The sequence below is a fragment of the Oncorhynchus gorbuscha genome, linkage group LG06 (assembly GCF_021184085.1).
Source record: "Oncorhynchus gorbuscha isolate QuinsamMale2020 ecotype Even-year linkage group LG06, OgorEven_v1.0, whole genome shotgun sequence".
NCBI lineage: Eukaryota > Metazoa > Chordata > Actinopteri > Salmoniformes > Salmonidae > Oncorhynchus > Oncorhynchus gorbuscha.
The window spans coordinates 86275860-86298159 of NC_060178.1; the positions used below are offsets into that span (position 1 = coordinate 86275860).

The 22300-nt window shown below is 43.6% G+C and overlaps 1 protein-coding gene across 1 annotated transcript in view; it reads right to left on the minus strand.

Moving 5' to 3' along the window:
- Positions 1–22300, minus strand: part of LOC124038468 (serine/threonine-protein kinase LMTK1-like) — a 96277-nt gene that overhangs the window by 41592 nt on the left and 32385 nt on the right. Inside the window, 1 exon segment of the mRNA XM_046354387.1 lies at positions 9837–9970. Within this exon segment, the coding sequence (XP_046210343.1) occupies positions 9837–9970 (134 nt within the window).

Genomic DNA, 22300 nt, shown 5'->3' on the forward strand with positions numbered 1-22300 from the left:
CAGTAAATAAATTGACTACAGACTTTCAGCATGCCTATAGGGAAGGACATTCAACAAGCACAGCATTTACACAAATGACTAATGATTGGCTGAGAGAAAGTTATGATGGAAAGATTGTGGGGGATGTCTTGTTAGACTTCAGTGCAGCTTTTGACATTATCGATCATAGTCTGTTGCTTGAAAAACATCTGAGTTATGGCTTTACACCCCCTGCTATATTGTGGATAAAGAGTTAACTGTCTAACAGAACACAGAGGGTGTTCTTGAATGTAAAACTCTCCAACATAATCCATGTAGAATCATGAATTATCCAGGGCAGCTGTCTAGGTCCCTTAATTTGTTCAGTCTTTACTAATGACATACCACTGGCCTTGAGTAAAGCCATGCAGATGACTCAACACTATACACGTCAGCTGCTACAGTGACTGCAACACGTAACAAAGAGCTGCAGATAGTTTCAGAATTGGTGGTAAGGAATAAGTTAGTCCAAAAATGTTTTTAAACTAAATGCATTGCATTTGGGACAAATCATTCACTAAACCCGAAACCTCAACTAAGTCTTGTAATAAATATTGTGGAAACAGAGCAAGTTGAGGTGACAAAGGCTTGGAGTAACCCTGGATTGTAAATGGTCATGGTCTAAACATATTGATACAACAGTAGCTAAGATTGGGAGAACGCTTCTCTACCTTCTTAACAGCACTATCAACAAAGCAGGTCCTACAGGCTCTAGTTTTGTCGCACCTGGACTACTGTTCAGTCGTGTGGTCAGGTACCACAAAGAGGGACTTAGGAAAATTGCAATTGGCTCAGAACAGGGCAGTACGGTTGGCCCTTGGATGTACACAGAGAGCAAACATTAATAATAAGCATGTCAATCCCAGGAAGAGTAGTTAATGAGGATCCATAATAAATACAAATACAAACACAACTTGATTGGAGTCCACCTGTGGTAAATTCAATTGATTGAATTGGGCATGATTTGGAAAGGCACACACATGTCTATATAACGTCCCACAGTTGACAGTGCATGTCAGAGCAAAAACCAAGCCATGAGGTCGAAGGAATTGTCCATAATGCTCTGAGACGGCATTGTGTTCGAGGCACAAATCTGGGGAACAGCACCAAAAAACTCCTGCAGCATTGAAGGTCCCCAAGAACACAGTGGCCACATTCTTAAATGGAAGAAGTTTGGGACCACAAACACTCTTCCTGGAGATGGTCGCCGGCTAAACTGAGCAATCGGGGGAGAAGGGCTTTTGTCAGGGAAGTGACCAAGAACCCGATGGTCACTCTGACAGAGCTCCAGAGTTCCTATGTGGAGATGGGACAACCTTCCAGAAGAACGACCATCTCTGAAGCACTCCACCAACCAGGCCTTTATGGTAGAGTTGCCAGACGGAAGCAACTCAGCCTGCTTGGAGATTGCCAAAAGGCACCTAAAGGACTCTCAGACCATGAGAAACAAGATTCTCTGAGTGCTCAGGACCTCAGACAGGGTTGAAGATTCAGCACACAGCCAAGACAATGCAGGAGTGGCTTCAGGACAAGTCTCTGAATGTCCTTGAGTGGCCCAGCCAGAGCCCGGACCTCAACCCGATCGAACATCTCTGGAGAGACCTGAAAATAGCTGTGCAGCGACGCTCCCTTTCCAACCTGACAGAGCTTGAGAGGATCTGCAGAGAAGAATGGGAGAAAATCCCCAAATACAGGTGTGCCAAACGTGTAGCGTCATACCCAAGAAGACTCGGAGCTGTAATTGCTGCCAAAGTTGCTTCAACAAAGTATTGAGTAAAGGGTCTGAATACCTATGTAAATGTGATATTTCTGGGTTTTTTTGTTTTATAAATTTGCTAAAATGTCAAAACATCGGTTTTTGCTTTGTCATTATGGGTTATTCTGTGCAGATTGATGAGGGATAAATCTATTTCATCAATTTTAGAATAAGGCTGTAACTTATCAAAATGTGGAAAAAGTAAAGGGGTCTGAATACTTTCCGAATGCACTGCATATACAGCAATAGTTGAATAGGATGGCCTTGACTAAAAAACATATGAAATTAGTAAAACACTATGTAAACATTGTTCCATGTCTGCGTACAGTACAAAGGGCAGCAACCTCTAAGGTGCATGGTACAGTAACCGGGTGGTAGTCAGCTCGTGACAATGACTAAGTTCAGGGCAAGGTACTGGGTGGCCTTGAGATAAAATGGAGCCGGAAGAAATGTCAGCAGTTTTACAGGCGCCCAACCAATTGGGCTATTATGTGGTTTTTTGTTTTGTTTTTTGTAACGTATTTTGTACATAATGTTTCTGCAACCGTATCTTATGGCAAAAAAAGAGCTTCTGGAAATCAGGACAACAATCACTCACCTCGGATTAGACAAATACTCTGTCCGTCCTCTCCTAGCCCACGTCTACAGTTGCTGCGCTAACGCGACAGCTAGGAGTATCACTTCTTTAGTGATTAAGAGTTCAAAGTTCATACCCAGTTGCCATGCTATATGCTCAGCCTGACTAACCGTTGCCTGTATATAGCCTCGCTACTGTTATAGCCTCGCTACTGTTATTTTCCACTGTCTTTTTACTGGTGTTTTATTTCTTTACTTACCTATTGTTCACCTAATACTTTTTTTGCACTGTTGGTTAGAGCCTGTAAGTAAGCGTTTCACTGTTATAGTCGGCACACGTGACAAATAAACTTTGTTTTGATTTGATAGATGTTTTTCAGTCTCTCGGTCCCAGCATTGATGCACTGTACTGATCTTGCCTTCTGCATGATAGCGGTGGGTGAGCAGGCCGTGGCTCGGATAGTTGATGTCCTTAATGATCTTTTTGCCCTCCCTGTGACATCGGGTGCTGTAGATGTCCTGGAGGGCAGGCAGAGTGCCCCCAGTGATGCGTTGGGCTGACCGCATCACCCTCTGGGGAGCCCTGCGGTTGCAAACGATGCAGTTGCCGTACCAGGCGGTGCTGAAGCCTGACACGATGCTCGCAATAGTGCATCTGTAAACGTTTGTAAGAGTCTTAGTGTCCTAGCTGAATTTCCTCAGCCTCCTGAGGATGAAGAGGCGCTGTTGTGCCTTCTTCACCACACTGCATGTGTTGGGTGGACCATTTCAGATTGTCAATAATGTGTACACCAAGGAACATGAAGCTTTTCACCTTCTCCACTGCGGCCCGTCGATGTGGATTGGGGCGTGTTCCCTCTGCTGTCCCTCTGCTGTTCAGCTCCTTCTTTTGTTGAGGGAAAGGTTATTTTTCTGGCACCACTCCACCCGGGCCCTTACCTTCTCCCTTTAGGCTGTTTCGCCATTATTGGTAATCAGGCGAGTTGGAGGCATGCTTGGCCACACAGTCATGGATGAACAGGGAGTATAGGAGAGACCTAAAAACGCACCTTTGTGGGGCTCCTGTGTCGAGGATCAGAGAAGTAGAGGTTTTGTTTCCTACTTCTCTACCTGTGAGCATTCCATCAGGATGACCAGGACACAGTTAGACAGGGCATGGTTCAGACTCAGGGCCCCAAGCTTAATGATAAGCTTGGAAGGTGTTATGGTATTGAAGGCTGAGTTGTAGTCAATGAACAACATTCTTACATAGGTATTCATCTTGTCCAGTTGTGCGATGGCGATTGCATTGTCCGTGGGCCGTATGCAAATTGCAGTGGGTCTAGGGTGTCAGGTAAGGTGGAGGTGATATGATCCTTAATTAGCCTCTCAATGTCACGCTTGCATAAATGATTCAGGAGACAAACGCAGGAATGCGTAATAGTTTTTTTTATTGTACCCAAATTACGTCATGACCAAACAAACACTAGTGTTGAAACCAAAACAAAAGAGCGAGGAGTACCTCGAATAAATAACACATGTACACAATGATTAAATCAAATCAAATCAAAATCACATTTTATTTGTCACATACACATGGTTAGCAGATGTTAATGCGAGTGTAGCGAAATGCTTGTGCTTCTAGTTCCGACAATGCAGTAATAACCAACAAGTAATCTAACTAACAATTCCAAAACTACTGTCTTATACACAGTGTAAGGGGATAAAGAATATGTACATAAAGATATATGAATGAGTGATTGTACAGAGCAGCATAGGCAAGATACAGTAGATGGTATCGAGTACAGTATATACATATGAGTATGTAAACAAAGTGGAATAGTTAAAGTGGCTAGTGATACATGTATTACATAAGGATGCAGTAGATGATATAGAGTACAGTATATACGTATGCATATGAGATGAATAATGTAGGGTATGTAACATTATATAAGGTAGCATTGTTTAAAGTGGCTAGTGATATATTTTACATAATTTCCCATCAATTCCCATTATTAAAGTGGCTGGAGTTGAGACAGTGTCAGTGTGTTGGCAGCAGCCACTCAATGTTAGTGGTGGCTGTTTAACAGTCTGTTGGCCTTGAGATAGAAGCTGTTTTTCAGTCTCTCTGTCCCAGCTTTGATGCACCTGTACTGACCTCGCCTTCTGGATGATAGCGGGGTGAACAGGCAGTGGCTCGGGTGGTTGTTGTCCTTGATGATCTTTATGGCCTTCCTGTAACATCGGGTGGTGTAGGTGTCCTGGAGGGCAGGTAGTTTGCCCCTGGTGATGCGTTGTGCAGACCTCACTACCCTCTGAAGAGATTTACGGTTGTGGGCGGAGCAGTTGCGGTACCAGGCGGTGATACAGACATTTACATTTACATTTAAGTCATTTAGCAGACGCTCTTATCCAGAGCGACTTACAAATTGGTGCATTCACCTTATGACATCCAGTGGGACAGTCACTTAACAATAGTGCATCTAAAACTTAGGGGGGGTGGGGTGAGAGGGATTACTTAACCTATCCTAGGTATTCCTTAAAGAGGTGGGGTTTCAGGTGTCTCCGGAAGGTGGTGATTGACTCCGCTGTCCTGGCGTCGTGAGGGAGTTTGTTCCACCATTGGGGGCCAGGGCAGCGAACAGTTTTGACTGGGCTGAGCGGGAGCTGTACTTCCTCAGTGGTAGGGAGGCGAGCAGGCCAGAGGTGGATGAACGCAGTGCCCTTGTTTGGGTGTAGGGCCTGATCAGAGCCTGGAGGTACTGAGGTGCCGTTCCCCTCACAGCTCCGTAGGCAAGCACCATGGTCTTGTAGCGGATGCGAGCTTCAACTGGAAGCCAGTGGAGTGAACGGAGGAGCGGGGTGACGTGAGAGAACTTGGGAAGGTTGAACACCAGACGGGCTGCGGCGTTCTGGATGAGTTGAAGGGGTTTAATGGCACAGGCAGGGAGCCCAGCCAACAGCGAGTTGCAGTAATCCAGACGGGAGATGACAAGTGCCTGGATTAGGACCTGCGCCGCTTCCTGTGTGAGGCAGGGTCGTACTCTGCGGATGTTGTAGAGCATGAACCTACAGGAACGGGCCACCGCCTTGATGTTAGTAGAGAACGACAGGGTGTTGTCCAGGATCACGCCAAGGTTCTTGGCGCTCTGGGAGGAGGACACAATGGAGTTGTCGACCGTGATGGCGAGATCATGGAACGGGCAGTCCTTCCCCGGGAGGAAGAGCAGCTCCGTCTTGCCGAGGTTCAGCTTGAGGTGGTGATCCGTCATCCACACTGATATGTCTGCCAGACATGCAGAGATGCGATTCGCCACCTGGTCATCAGAAGGGGGAAAGGAGAAGATTAATTGTGTGTCGTCTGCATAGCAATGATAAGAGAGACCATGTGAGGTTATGACAGAGCCAAGTGACTTGGTGTATAGCGAGAATAGGAGAGGGCCAAGAACAGAGCCCTGGGGGACACCAGTGACATACAGCCCGCCAGGATGCTCTCGATTGTGCATCTGTAGAAGTTTGTTAGTGCTTTTGGTGACAAGCCAATTTTTTTCAGCCTCCTGAGGTTGAAGAGACGCTGCTGCGCCTTCTTCACGATGCTGTCTGTGTGAGTGGATCAATTCAGTTTGTCTGTGATGTGTATGCCAAGGAACTTAAAACTTGCTACCCTCTCCACTACTGTTCCATCGATGTGGATAGGGGGGTGTTCCCTCTGCTGTTTCCTGAAGTCCACAATCATCTCCTTAGTTTTGTTGACGTTGAGTGTGAGGTTATTTTCCTGACACCACACTCCGAGGGCCCTCACCTCCTCCCTGTAGGCCGTCTCGTCATTGTTGGTAATCAAGCCTACCACTGTTGTGTCGTCCGCAAACTTGATGATTGAGTTGGAGGCGTGCGTGGCCATGCAGTCGTGGGTGAACAGGAAGTACAGGAGAGGGCTCAGAACGCACCCTTGTGGGGCCCCAGTGTTGAGGATCAGCGGGGTGGAGATGTTGTTGCCTACCCTCACCACCTGGGGGCGGCCCGTCAGGAAGTCCAGTACCCATTTGCACAGGGCGGGGTCGAGACCCAGGGTCTCGAGCTTAATGACGAGCTTGGAGGGTACTATGGTGTTGAATGCCGAGCTGTAGTCGATGAACAGAATTCTCACATAGGTATTCCTCTTGTCCAGATGGGTTAGGGCAGTGTGCAGTGTGGTTGAGATTGCATCGTCTGTGGACCTATTTGGGCGGTAAGCAAATTGGAGTGGGTCTAGGGTGTCAGGTAGGGTGGAGGTGATATGGTCCTTGACTAGTCTCTCAAAGCACTTCATGATGACGGAAGTGAGTGCTACGGGCGGTAGTCGTTTAGCTCAGTTACCTTAGCTTTCTTGGGAACAGGAACAATGGTGGCCCTCTTGAAGCATGTGGGAACAGCAGACTGGTATAGGGATTGATTGAATATGTCCGTAAACACACCGGCCAGCTGGTCTGCGCATGCTCTGAGGGCGCGGCTGGGGATGCCGTCTTGGCCTGCAGCCTTGCGAGGGTTAACACGTTTAAATGTCTTACTCACCTCGGCTGCAGTGAAGGAGAGTCACACGGGATGAGACCCGTAATCATCTGCGCAATCCTAAAGGGCACGAAAGCCCAAAACAGACAGCACAGGTACACACACGCACCAATGGACATTGTAACAACAATCGACAGCCCAATGGAAACCAAAGGGCCATACTTATACAAGTACTAATCAGTGGGAATAGGGGACAGGTGTGTGTAATGAAAGTTCCGGATGGATCCGTGACACACAAAGCACTTCATGATGACAGAAGTGAGTGCTACGGGGCGATAGTCATTTAGTTCAGTTAACTTTGCTTTCTTGGGTTCAGGAACAATGGTGGACATCTTGAAGAAAGTAGGAACAGCAGACTGGGATAGGGATTGATTGAATATGTCCGTAAACACACCAGCCAGCTGGTCTGCATATGTAGTTTTTCGTATCATATTTGTATCATATTGAACAACAGTTGATGAAACTAACAGTGTAAAAGTGTGAAACAATGTAATCAGTGTTGTTTCCTGGTAGTTGCAATTTCCTGAATATGTGTATGTTTGTAAACAGCCAGCTGGTCTGTGCTTTGAGGACTTAAATGCGGTGGGTAACCCTTTCAGTTTGAATGCTGCCAACTAGCCACGGTTTTTGGTTTGGGTAGGTTTCAATCATCACAGTGGGAACAACATCCCCCATACATTTCCTTATGAACTCTGTCACCTTGTCAGTGTATACGCCAATGTTAGTCTCAGAGGCAACCCGGAACATATCCCAGTCAGCGTGATCAAAACAATCTTGAAGCATAGATTTCGATTGGCCAGAACAACATTGAATAGACCTTAGCACGGGTACTTTCTGTTTGAGTTCCTGCCTATAGGAAGTGTTGTGTCTTTACTGTAATTAACTGAAGACTGATAGTTTTTATCAATGATTCTCTGTAATTAGTTACTATGCGATCAACTGATTAATCACGTAACTAATTAACTAAGAAATCGGGGCACCAAGGAAAAATATTCAGATTACAAAGTTATCATTTCCTAAAATTACTTTTCAGGTATTTTATCTGATCAATTAGTCTTCGAATTAATTAATTATTTACTTTACCTCACGTTAGTCTCATTCCAAACGTCGTAAATTGTTGGTTATCTGCACAAACCCAGTATTCACTACGAGTCATCCATACATCAATTGTCTTAAATCATTTATTTATTACTAGCTAAGTAATTCACAGAAATGCATAAACAAACTTGGTAAATGTGGTTACATGAAATGATAGGAGAATGTGGCCTAGTGGCTGAACCGGCATGGCGGCTTGTTTGACAAGAGGGGGAGTGGGGGTAGACTAAGAAGTCACCACAGAGTGATAATTATAATTACATGAACGCTCACTCATGTCTGACCCTAACTAGGCTCAGGGGCGGTTCTCTGATTTAGTTCAAGTCAAAAAGGGAATTGTATTTTTCTTCATTAAACAGTCCACAATCATATTACACAATTATACAAACAGTATCATACTCACTCATTCATCTTATACAATAATTAGATGTAAACCTCATATCTGAGGCTATTATATACAGTGTTATGGTAATGTGGCCACACCGTCTCCCATGAGCTTCCCAAGTTGTGATAAACGCACCAGTTCGTAGCTGGATTCTTCACTTTTTACACTTTCTCTGGAACATGAAATTTGTTCGTACCTCAAGTTCTGTGAGGTGGAAGGATTTCCTTTGTCTCCATGAAAAACTACTCTCTATAACTGTATGTCCATGAGGTCTCAGGAATTTACGACCTCTGACCACAGCAGCCTAGTTGAAGGAGGCAAGAGGGGGAGGCAGGGAGAGAGGGGGATGGGGTTGCTATACTCAAAGAGGCCAACGTCATGACAGAAGGGAGGAACAGAACGGATTTGTAACCTGATTATCCGAAGAGAGAGAGTAACAAAGTGAGAGTACTACAGGCAATGTGTTGATAGAACTTTGGTCGTGTTTTCCTCAGATTTGCTTTGTTAAAATCCCCTGCTACAATAAATGACGCCTCAAGATATTTGTTTTCCAGTTTTCAAAAATTCCAGTGCAGTTCCTAAAGGGCCTTCGTGGTATCGGCTTGAGGGGGAATATACACGGCTGTGACAATAACCAAAGATAACTATATTGGGAGGTAATGCGGTCATCATTTGATTGTGAGGGATTATAGGTTGTGTGAACAAAAGGACTTGAGTTCCTGTATGTTACCACAATCACCATATGAGTAGTTAATCATGAAACACACTTCCGCCTTCCTTCTTCTCAGAGAGTTCTTTATTCCTATCTGCACAATCTACTGAGAACCCAGCTGGCTGTATGGACGGGGACAGTATATCCAGAGAGAGCTATGATTCTGTGAAACAGAGTATGTTGTCTCTCTGGAAGGAGATCTTGGCCCTGAGCTGGTCTACATTATTGTCCAGGGACTGAACATTTATGAGCAATATACTCGGAAGTGCACACCTCCTGAGTCAGACTAGAAGTCCACTACGAATACCTCTTCTCTGCCAGCGGAGTCTTGGAGCAGCCTCTGGCATAAGTTAAATTGCCCTTGAGGGTATGAACAAAGCATCCAATTCGGGAAAGTCGTATTTCTGGTCAGATTGCTGGTGAGTTACTGCCGCTCTGATATCCCAAAGTTATTCCCGGTTTATGTAATAACTCAAAGAAATGTTCTAGGCTAATAATGTAAAAACAATAATACTGCAGAATTGCTCAGGAGCTAAAAACAGAGCTGCCATGCTGTCAGAGCACACACACACAGTCACTGGAGGAGGTTTTATCTGAGTGCAGTTTGAGAGAGTAACATGTCAAACCCATCTAATGGGTGTCATCAGCTCTGTGTTTGTGTGCAGGTCACTTGTAAGAACTTCCAAATGGAAAATAGTACATGGTGCAGTGTGCGCGTGTGTGTGTGTGTGTGTGAGTCCATGAGTATGTCGGTGTCTGAGCCTCACCTTAAAGCCGATGTGTCCCTTCTTGCAGCAGAGGCAGGCCAGCATGAGGAAGACAAAGGTGAAGAGACCAGACAAGGAAACAGCCACCACAGCCAGAGACGACGGCCACGACAGCCCACTCAGAGGAGCACCATCTGCAGGACAGATTGAGGTATTACAGCTTAAAAACAACAACAACAAATACAGAGGAGAGGAGCACCATCTGCAGGACAGATTGAGGTATTACAGCTTAAAAACAACAACAACAAATACACTGCCAGAGAAGACGGCCATGACAGCCCACTCAGAGGAGCACCATCTGCAGGACAGATAGAGGCATTACAGCTTAAAAACAACAACAACAACAAATACACTGCCAGAGAAGACGGCCATGACAGCCCACTCAGAGGAGCACCATCTGCAGGACAGATAGAGGCATTAGCATAGACAATATATCATATAGGGGCTCGACAACACCAGCTTATCTAGCTAGGGTTCTATATCTATGGTTATGAAAACCAGAGATCCAGACAATAGATCATACAGCCTAGCCTCTGGCTGTGATGCTGCCGTCAGCATAAGACAATGACGAGGACAAAATATCACTTTTATTATTAGAATTATTGCTGAAAATTGGACTTTGTTTAATATTATATTTCCTATGGTCCAGGACATTTAGACAATGATGACACCATGCCAATTAATGAACAATGGTACATTTATTGAAGAGTCATACAGACTGGGGCTGCTTCCTTGTGGGGCTACGGTGCACTGCATCTCTATATGGGCTAAATATGGCCATTTAAATTGGAAGCTATTCCCCTACAATTTTTATTGTACTACTGTTTAGGATAGACGGCCAGTACCACACAATTCGTTTTTTATTTATTTTTGCTGTCACCCTCCGTTTACGCTAATGAGGTTATCTCCCAGGGAGGATTTGGGTTACAGGTTATGATGAATTATTGTGAAGATCTAGATTATAGATTTCATTTCTTGCACATAATTTTTGACGACCAATGGGTGGGTTCCCCAGTGGATCCTGCTTTAGTTACACATCCATGGGCTTATCGACACTAATGATAACAATGACACTTTTAATATAGCGTTCCTGTTTGAAAAACAACAGCAACGCTAGCTACTCTCTCTTGCGATCTAAAAAGCCCTAAATTGTCCTATCAAACGTTTCAGCCATTTTAATACCCTAGCAAGAAACCATATTGGCATAGCAACGCTTCAAAGAAAGACACCTGCTCCATAAGGACACACATAGAATGCAGAACCATTTGTTCAGACTGGATGCTTTTTCATCAGCCTCTTCTACTCAAGCAGGCATAAAACATTCTCCCGAATCGATTTTATAATATTATCTAGACCTCTATTTTCAAAAATTAAGAAAAGAGAAATTCAATATATGACCTTGTCCAATCACCACAGCTACTACAGCCAATTACACATTTCAGAATCTCCTAAGGGTCACAAGATGTGCGTTTCAATGTTTCACTACTACATAATCGTACATTTTGTGATCCATTTTAAATTGAACTAAGGTCTTTCATAATGATTCATAAAAATTCAGTCGATGACCCCCAGATTCTATGGGATGCCACCAAAGGTTTTATTAGAAATAATGCAACTGCTTTGCAGCTGGGTTGAATGAATCACAATTCAATAAGATATCACAACTGGAAATATTAATTTATTGATAAGACAGAGAGCAGAATTTGCTTTCCATTGAGTTAGACTCAACCTTTACTTCCATGGTAATCGTCCCAGTTGTTTATTGGCAAACACGCTATGCAGTAATGGTCGCATACTGGGAATTACGGGCCTCCCGAGTGGCGCAGCGGTCTAAGGCACCCGGGTTGTGTCGAAGCTGGCCGTGACCGGGAGACCCATGAGGCGGCACACAATTGGCCCAGCGTCGTCCAGGTTAGGGGAGGGTTTGGCCTGGCTGGGATGTCCTTGTCCCGTCGCGCTGTAGCGACTCCTGTGGCGGGCCAGGCACATGCACGGTGACACCGTCGCCAGTTGTACAGTGTTTCAAATTGGTGAGGCTGGCTTCCAGGTTAAGTGAGCAGTGTGTGAAGAAGCAGTGTGGCTTGGCAGGGTTGTGTTTCTCCCCAATTGTAAATACCAATTGGAGAAAGAAAATAAATAGGTATACATTTTTTTAAGATAGCAGGGGGATTACTATTAGAACCTAATCAATCAAAGATTCTCCTGCTTCTATAAAGAACTGTGCACCTCAGATTGTAAATCCTTTCTAAAAGAATGAAGAGCTCCTCTTCTCTCAACAGAGGAAGCCTGTTGAATAAAGGCATATCATCTGAATAAGATGGTATTCCTCCTATTGCTCGAAATGATTAACACAGGCGTTCACAAAGGTTTATTTGTGAGAGATGTGAATACAGCACTAATGGTGTCATCAATGGTGAGGGTGAGGTCGCCAGCTTTGGTGAGAGTGGATTTGGTGCCTATGAAGAGGACTTCCGACTGTTGCATCCATTTATTGGGGAGAGGCAGGATTCAATGTGGGTCAGAGGTGGGTTGAGGAGGGATTTGGTGCTGAGGCAGATCTGGATGTCATCGGCATAGTATTGGAAGTCAAGGTTGAAACGTGGGTAATCACCTACCTCACTCTCACCCAATCCGCCAGTGGATACAGTTACTATTAGACGTTATAACATCAGAATCATCCAAAGCCCAAAACAAAGGGGATAAGTGGTGGGGAGGCAGGTGGGTAAACAGAGATATGTGGGGGTGGGGACTGACAACCAACCTGTGTTGCTAGCGGGGTGGGACCATGTGTTCCTGGTGGGGGGGATGCGGGTGGTTGGACGGAGAAGGGGGAATAGGAGTTGGGGGTGTAGGCCCACTTTCTGTTCCTTTACATACCAATTATTACAAAGTCCTAACTTCTTCTGTGTGATCAATATGATGTATCTCTTAGTGGCAGCCTACAGGTACATACTGGTATAAACTGAGTGTGTGAATTGATATGAATATTGGACCTGTAATCCCCCGGCCCCAACAAAAAATTACAATGAAAATAATGATTTATTTGGTAAGAAAAAGAAAAATACACCATGTTGCAGAGACATGAGTATCTTCTTCAACTAGATACATTTACTATAATTAGATAGAGTCAATTAAATATTTTGCAGAAGTAATATATTGATGTCTGTTATTCTGCAAACACTTTCACTCCACTTTGAAAACAAGACATTTCCTAGATAATGTATCACCTGTGATGTACCGTGTTTTAAACAAATCTACATGTTATTATGTGAAAGTGCCTTAAATATGGTATGAATCAGCAATTTGAATTAAATTTGCATAATAGCATATTTTCTAGTGTTGCTTCACACCTGAAAGAAAATAATTTAACTTACACTACAGCGAATTAAAACAAATACATGCTTTTTCTTTCATTTCTGAGAGAGAGAGAGGCTTATGGAAAAACCCTGGTTGAAGTTGGTGACAGACTAAATCCCCTAGTGTAGTGATCAGCCAACAGAAGGCTTAATATGCACACAATTTATTTTCTGCTCTGCATTTTGCATATATATTAGCTAGATATCCTCTCCAATGGATGGAGGCCTTCGTAATATTATGTAGGGATCAGGCTATGTGACGTACTCAGAGTCCTATGTGCGTCCAAAATTGCACCCTTTTCCATGTAGGATCTTAATTTTTGCCAGTTTGCTAAAGAAGGAAAATAATCCTGCAGCAACAGCAAATGTGAAATATTATGTGAATTATAATTAATGGACATTTTTTGTAATGGAAAATCAAGTCTGAAATGTAAAATGGCTAAAATTAAGATACTACATCTGTATATATGGAAAAGGGTGCAAATGCACTACAAGTAAAAGATGTCCTGCATTGCAGAAACGTTCTCCAGCAACAGGGTAATCAAATTAGGATCCTACATCTGTACTGCAATATAGTGCACTACTTTTGACCAGAGACACATGGGCTCTGGTCAAAAGCAGTGCACAATATAATGAATAGGGTGCCATTTCAGACACTTACTTTGTCTACAGAAGTGCTTGGCTGATCTAATTAAAAGCAATAGACACACAGAGACACAAACACACAAGCAAAGTAATGTAAGGCAACATGCTATTATGATGAAATATTAATTAGAGGTCTGAGTTGATGTTGTTTACTACCACCACAGCGCGCTCTCTCTCTCTCTCTCTCTCACTCCCTCTGCCTCCCTCTCTCTCATTTTGAACTGTGTATTTTTTCCAATCTTTTGGAATAATATCTCACATCTAATTTAGTCTCTTAGACCCAAGTTGTTATTTTTACCTAACTAAGGGTTGAGAGGGCCAGCGGTTACCATGGAAACAGATTGGACGGACAGCCATGTAGGATTGTCTTCAGCTGTAAATCTCCTGTGTTGATCCATGCCAACACACACACACACACACACACACACACACACACACACACACACACACACACACACACACACACACACTTTGTCATGTCTGCTGCCAGTTTGTGCTGATCCTGTGAGCGCTGGTACCACTGCTGACAGGCTCTTAGTATGTATCATGCTTTTAGGATAATTAGGGAATAGAGATAATGCAGAGTGTAAAGAACACAGTAGGAAACAAAGATGGGTTCTACCATCGTAGCAGTCAGTTATTGGATTTGCTCATCATCCTAAAATAAAGCCACATATGTGGAACTATAATGGAACAGCAGTACTTTGTATTATGTAGTACTTTAATTAAAGACGTCTAAAATATCCTGAACACACCAGTTAACAGAGAGGTGGAGGAACACCTTGGCAAAAGCCTGCTTATTGGCTAAACCAGTCAATGCTTCTCTAGCCCTACAAATGTGCAATCTAAATGCTTTCTATAGGGCTAACATCAAATTATACTAGTTATTTGGCTTGGGACTATAAAGGCTCACCAAGAGGAAGAGTATTATTCTCTAGTACTCTGCAGTGTGCTGTTGTGAGCTGTATTAAACCCACTCACCCTCCACACAACGTCTACATCGAATCGCCCTATGGTTCAATGGGGGGACCATACCAGGACCAGAGCACAGCTCTCCATTAATATTAAAGGAGTAGACTATATTTGAGAGGAACACTAGGGTCTGCTGTGTTCAGCCTCAGATTCAAATAAAACACTTAAAGCTGAGCTAATACTAAAGGCCTGTTCAAATAGAGGGGACAGGAAAGACAGGGGGTAGTATTCAACCCAATGTGCTATATAGCCTATACAATGTGCTATATAGCCTATACAATGTGCTATATAGCCTATACAATGTGCTATATAGCCTATACAATGTGCTATATAGCCTATACAATGTGCTATATAGCCTATACATTGCGCTATATAGCCTATACAATGTGCTTGGCAGACTAGGCAGGCTAGCTCTTTTAATGGGGCTAGTGGTGGTGAGGAGATAGTAAATAGTGGTTTAATGCCTGATCCTGGATCCCTGTTCAAACAGAGAGTGTCTCCCAGTGCTTCCCATAATGATGGGCTATTGGGTAGAGGCCAGGGAAAATGGCGAGAGTGGATAAACAGATACATTGGAAGGTCTATACTGTATTGAAGTGTGTTTAGAAGCCTAGCTGGGTTTAACTGCAGACGTGTGTGTGTGTGTGTGTGTGTGTGTGTGTGTGTGTGTGTGTGTGTGTGTGTGTGTGTGTGTGTGTGTGTGTGTGTGTGTGTGTGTGTGTGTGTGTGTGTGTGTGTGTGTGTGTGTGTGTGTGTGTGTGTGTGTGTGTGTGTGTGTGTGTGTGTGTGTGTGTGTAAAAGCAATAACTAGACAGACACACACACTCAAATATAGATACACACACAGGTAACTGCCAAAATAAAGGAAACACCAACATAAAGTTTCTTAATAGGATGTTGGGCCACCATGAGCCAGAACAGCTTCAATGCACCTTGGCATAGTCTACAAGAGTCTGGAACTCTATTGGAGGGATGTGACACCATTATTCCACGAGAAATAATATAATTTGTTGTTTTGTTGATAGTGGTTGGAATCACTATCTCAGGCGCCGCTCCAGAATCTCCCATAAGTGTTCAATTGGGATCTGGTGACTGAGACGGCCATGGAATTTGGTTTACATCGTTTCCTTACTCATCAAACCATTCAGTGACCACTCGTGCCCAGTGGATGGGGGCATTGTCATCCTATGGGGGCTTAGCTATGGTAGCCAAAATAATGGCCTGCCCAGCATTTTTATACAATGACCCTAAGCATGATGGGATGTTACTTGCTTAATTAACTCAGGAAACACACCTGTGTGGAAGCACCTGCTTTCAACATACTTTGTATCCTTCATTTACTCAAGTGTTCCCATTATTTTGGCAGTTACCTATAGATAGACAAACACACGCACATGCTAGATGCATGTCGATACACAAACACACACAATGCCTCTGTGCTGCGTTGCTGTTGAATAGCTGGGTGAGAGTTCGATGGCATTGTCTCTATCCCGCCTAATGAAGCTGGTGCAGATGGAGAATCTCCCTCTCCTGCTCTGAGCTATAATGAGCAGAGATCTTAAGAAAGACAAATAGCTTCTAGCTCCCTAAAGGTCACTCCTCCTCTGGGAGATAGAGACATACACCAAGCACATCCCTTCATCCCTTCATCCCTTCAGATACACGCCAACCACATGGCACAGCATATCCCTCAAGAGAGAACATTTTTAAGAGAGAGCACTGTTTTTTTAAGAAAGGAGGAGGGAGAGAGGGAAGGAAGGAGAGAGTGAGAAAGAGAGAGAGCGAGAAAGAGAGGGAGACAGTCAGGTCCATAATTATTGGCACCGTTGATAAAGGGCAAAAAATACTGTATAAAAAAATAATACAAATACTGAGGTTTATTGTATGCTCAATTGTTTTTACATTCTAATATTTTATACTAATACAATTGCTCAGGGAAAGAGATTTTCTTCAACAAGTAATGAAAACAAATCTAAAAAAGGGCTAAAACTGACACCTGTTTTCAATACTCTAGCATACTCCCGTTACAAGGATAACGACGCGGAGTCTTTAAAGAAAATGTTTTAAGAGATAGGCGAACACATTGGGAGGGATCTTAGACCATTCCTCCACACAGAATCTTTCCAGATTCTTGCTCTCCTTCGTCTGCCCTCTTCAATTCAAACCACAGGTTTTCAAGGGGGTTCAAGTCTAGAGACTGAGACGTGTTGATGTTCAACGCCAAACCCACCGCTGCTGTGTGTGGCGTAAGACCTGTATTTTCATGTCATATGACAGTGGCACCGGTTCCAATCCAAGTGCCAATGCCGTTTATCAAACTCCAGGCGGTGCTATGGTCAGACGACATGAAAATAGAGCTCTTTGGACACGCACACAAGTGGTTGGTTTGTCAAAAGCATACCGTATGCAGAAAAGTACACCATACCTATGGTAAAATATGGTGGTGAGTTTTTTATGTTTAGGGTCTATTTCTTGTTAAGGTTAACTGTCTTTTTGGTCATCTTTATCAAGGACCTGACTATGCATAGAGAGGGAGAACGTGTAAAAGCACTTTGCTTAGCAAGCTACTTGTGTAGAAACCCCATGCCTTTCATTGAGTGACTCGGGGGTGGTAGGCATTTTTAGCACAGTGAAGTGGAGAGAGCTGAAATCCACTCTGATGAAGTGTGGAGGAGAGAAGAGAGTGTGAGAGAGTGTAGGAGAGACACAGAGAGAGAGAGAGAGAGAGAGAGAGAGAGAGAGAGAGAGAGAGAGAGAGAGAGAGAGAGAGAGAGAGAGAGAGAGAGAGAGAGAGAGAGAGAGAGAGAGAGAGAGAGATGGGGGGGGCTGTGTTCTGTTCAAGAAACCCAACAACTCTCTCTCCCCCTGAGTATTCTCCAGCACTTACAGGAACTCAACTAAGAGGCCTTGCTTTGGCTTCAGACTCGTCTGAGCCAGACAGAACTGGATTGGAGTTGTATTCTAAACAGTCTGTTATGCCCAGGCAGGCTGACTCAAGCTGAGTTTCGCATGTCTGTTTCCTCCAATGCATTGTGAATAAATGAAATGTCTGAACTGTCATGACAGTTGGAGAACGATGGATGGACTTGTCAGCGGATGTCTATATTCAAAGTGCCGTGCCCCGAGCTCTGGGTGGAGAGATAGGACTAGCTCAGGCAATATAATCATGGCAGGGTGTGTATGTAGGGCATACTGTGCTGACAGAGGGCATGTTTGTCCTCTTATCACTGCTCTGTCAGCAGCACAACACTCTGGCTATGAGCCTGTCTCTATGGAGCACTCCCAGTATTAACACTGAACAATAACACACACAACACCGTAGAGAATAGATACTGAATATCTTTGCAGAACACTGACACACCCCCCCTCGGATATCGGATATCACATTCATGGTAATTGCTTCGCACGTTGGCTCAATCGGATATTACCTTTAACTGTGAAGTGGATCGGATTGGGTCCTGGCCCAAGACTCTCGCCCAATGACTGCATCTATGAATGGACAAAGCCATCGGTCACATCATTCATTCCTATGTGAAAACTCAATAGCACATTGAAGCCAAAAGAAGTTGGTTAAGATGGCGTCTCATAGAGACATAACATGCGCAGTTTGAGTTACTCCAGGAAGAGACGTTGCAGGCTAGCTCAGTGCTGCCCCTTATGAATGGGTAACTAAAGTTTAAGGCTGATAGGGGTATGGCAGGTTCCCATTCGCAACTAAATTAACCTTATAACTTCTTCTGTGTGCGATTTTAAAGACATACATGTGGTGTATAAGAAGGAATTATTGGTACCATGATTGTTTTCAAAATATTTGTTTATTTATACGAAGATTGGCCATGAAGATTGTCATTTTTCTATTCACTATATTGGGGGATTTTGTTTTCTGATTACAATGCCTGCAGGACCAAGGTCGGAACTTATGTGGCATCAACGAGAGGGGGAAGTCATTCTCCCCTGCTCTCCCCCCTACAGCCACCTACTTCTGAACACCTAAACCCAGCACAGACCCAAAATAAAATATCCCAATAATACAGTATGTGTTTAACATTACAAGCCCTACTAGAAAATATATGTTCTGAGATCAGCCCTGGTCATCAAACCCAAAGCCCCCTCCCCATAGCAGAGAGAGAGTATCTGTTCTGAGATTAGCCCTGGTCATCAAACCCCCCTGAGCAGAGAGATACAGGCTGGTACCCCCGACCCCCATGGAGGGACAGGACTGTCCCCTCACACACTGACAGATGTCTGAGTCTCTGACCACACACACACAAGCATGTATGAATTTGCTCACGCACACACTGCTCCGTCTCTTGTCTGTGTCTCTGGGTGCTTGTGGGACTGGGACTGTACCCTTTTCCAGACATTGTAGGTCAGGATTTGCATCCGGCTGCACACAAAGTTCTCTTTGAATCCTGTCTCACTGTCTACTGTTCTTCTCAGAGTTTGACATCACTGTGTGTGATGTGAGTGTGCACTTGCGTTCATGCATGCGCTTATGAGAGGGGTGGGAGAGAGAGAGAGGGGGGAGAGAGGAGAGAGAGAGAGGGGGAGAGAGGAGAGAGAGAGAGAGAGAGAGAGAGAGGAGAGAGAGAGAGAGAGAGAGAGAGAGAGAGAGAGAGAGAGAGAGAGAGAGAGAGAGAGAGAGAGAGAGAGAGAGAGAGAGAGAGAGAGAGAGAGAGAGAGAGAGAGAGAGAGAGAGAGAGAGAGAGAGAGAGAGAGAGAGAGAGAGAGAGAGAGAGAGAGAGAGAGAGAGAGAGAGAGAGAGAGAGAGAGAGAGAGAGAGAGAGAGACCCTACTAGAGTCCCCAACCAAGGAGGGCCTACAGCAGTACCTAGATCTTCTGCACAGATTCTGTCTGACCTGGGCCCTGACACTAAATCTATCAAAAAAAAACATCCAGTTGCCAGAACCAAAAATACAAATACCATCTAGACACAGTTGCGCTAGAACACACAAAAAACTATACATACATCGGACTAAACATCAGCGCCACAAGGCAAGAAGGGCACAAAATGGGACAAACATCAAATTGAGAATTCTGCAAAAATATCCTCTGTGTCAAACGAACAACACCAAATAATGCATGCAGAGCAGAATTAGGCCGATACCTGCCAATGATCAAAGTCCAGAAAATAACCATTAAATTCTTCAACCACCAAAAAGGAAGCGATACCTGAACCTTCCATAACAAAGCCATCACCTACGGAGAGATGAACCTGGAGAAGAGTCCCCTAAGCAAGCTGGTCCTGGGGCTCTGTTCACAAACAAACAAACCCCACAGAGTCCCAGGACAGCAACACAATTAGACCCAATCATGAGAAAACAAAAAGATAATTACTTGACACGTTGGAAAGAATTAACAAAACAACAGAGCAAACTAGAACGCTATTTGGCCCTAAACAGAGAGTACACAGAGGCAGAATACCTGACCACTGTGACTGACCCAGACTTAAGGAAAGCTTTGACTATGTACAGACTCCGTGAGCATAGCCTTGCTATTGAGAAAGTCAGCCGAAGGCAGACCTGGCTCTCAAGAGAAGACAGACTATGTGCACTGCCCACAAAATGAGGTGGAAACTGAGCTGCACTCCTAACCTCCTGCCCAATGTATGACAATATTAGTGACACATATTTCCCTCAGATTACACAGACCCACAATGAATTTGAAAACAAATCTAATTTTGATAAACTCCCATATCTATTGGGTGAAATACCACAGTGTGCCATCACAGCAGCAAGATTTGTGACTGGTTGCCACAAGAAAAGGGCAACCAGTGAAGGACAAACACTATTGTAAATACAAACATATTTTGATATATCTTCCATTTTGTACTTTAACTATTCGCACATAATATGACATGTGAAATGTCTTTATTCTTTCGGAACTAATGTGAGTTTAATGTTTACTGTTTTTTTTGTATTATTTATTTCACTTTTGTTTCTTATGTATTTCACATGCTTTGGCAATGTAATCATATGTTTCCCATGACAATTAAGCCCCTTAAATTGAAAACTGAAACTGCAAGAAAAACATGGAGCTTCAAGACACAGAATGGTGGAAGACAATGAGCAGAGATCAGAAAACACAGATGGGATGGGGGATCCAAGACAGACAGGCTACACATAGAGTATGGATCTGAAAGTCTGTCAACACAAAGACTGGTTGTTGTGGTGGACACAATGGAACAAGCAAATCAGTCTTTTACAAAACACTGTTTTTAAAGGTCAGCCCCAGTCATCCTGATTCCCATGTACAATATAACCTTTTGAGTGGCCAAAACATCCCCCATAATATTTATTGGAGTGTGCAGTCTTCAGATACGAGGTCACAGTTGCCAAACAAAAACCATTGACTGCAAAGTTAAACACACCATACTAAGGACTACTTATAACAATTTCCACAATTTGTAAAAAAAATATATAAAAAAATGTAAATGTTAAAACATTTACTCGAAAAACAGTGCAGATGTAAAGTTTGGTTGTTTTATGTGACCACGTTTTCCAAAAACTCTTAAATATCTACTCTGAACTAAGATTCTAAGATGTCTGCAGAAAGAATAGGGTGTCAACTATGACATGGCGTCTTGAGTTTGAAAAAATCTCTTTTGGTTATTGAACTACAATAAATTAAGTGGATTAACAACAGGTAACAGTTTTATAGTAACAGAATGACATCATGGGTCCTTGATCTGTACAATACAGAAACGCATAATGATGAATATCATTCTGTCCATGGTGATGTATCCTGAATTGGTACACAAAGGACACATGTAATATCCTGCTTTGCATATTTGGATATTATTCTACACACTGGCAACAATACCACATTTAGTTGGTTTGGACTGGATTAAATCTGTCCCAATCATAGATGTCAATGTTTCACAAGTTTGTACATCACAGTACAGTACAGCACAGCACAGCAGAGCAGAGTAAAGTTTAGTTGAGTACAACACAGTACAATAGAGTTCAGTGCAGCATAGTACAGTACAATATAGTAAAATATACTGCACTCTACTCTAGTGTGCTCTACTGTACAGTACTAAACTCTACAGTAGTGTATTGTACTGACCTAGACTCTACTCTACTGTACTGTATTGTACTGACCTGTACTCTACTCTACAGTACTGACCTGTACTCTACAGTACTGTATTGCCCAGTCAAAACTGTTCGCTGCTCTGGCCCCCCAATGGTGGAAAAAACTCCCTCACGACGCCAGGACAGCGGAGTCAATCACCACCTTCCGGAGACACCTGAAACCCCACCTCTTTAAGGAATACCTAGGATAGGATAAAGTAATCCTCCCCCCCCCCTTAAGATTTAGATGCACTATTGTAAAGTGACTGTTCCACTGGATGTCAAAAGGTGAATGCACCAATTTGTAAGTCGCTCTGGATAAGAGCGTCTGCTAAATGACTTAAATGTAAATGTAATGTATTGTACTGACCTAGACTCTACTATACTATACTGTATTGTACTGACCTGTACTCTACT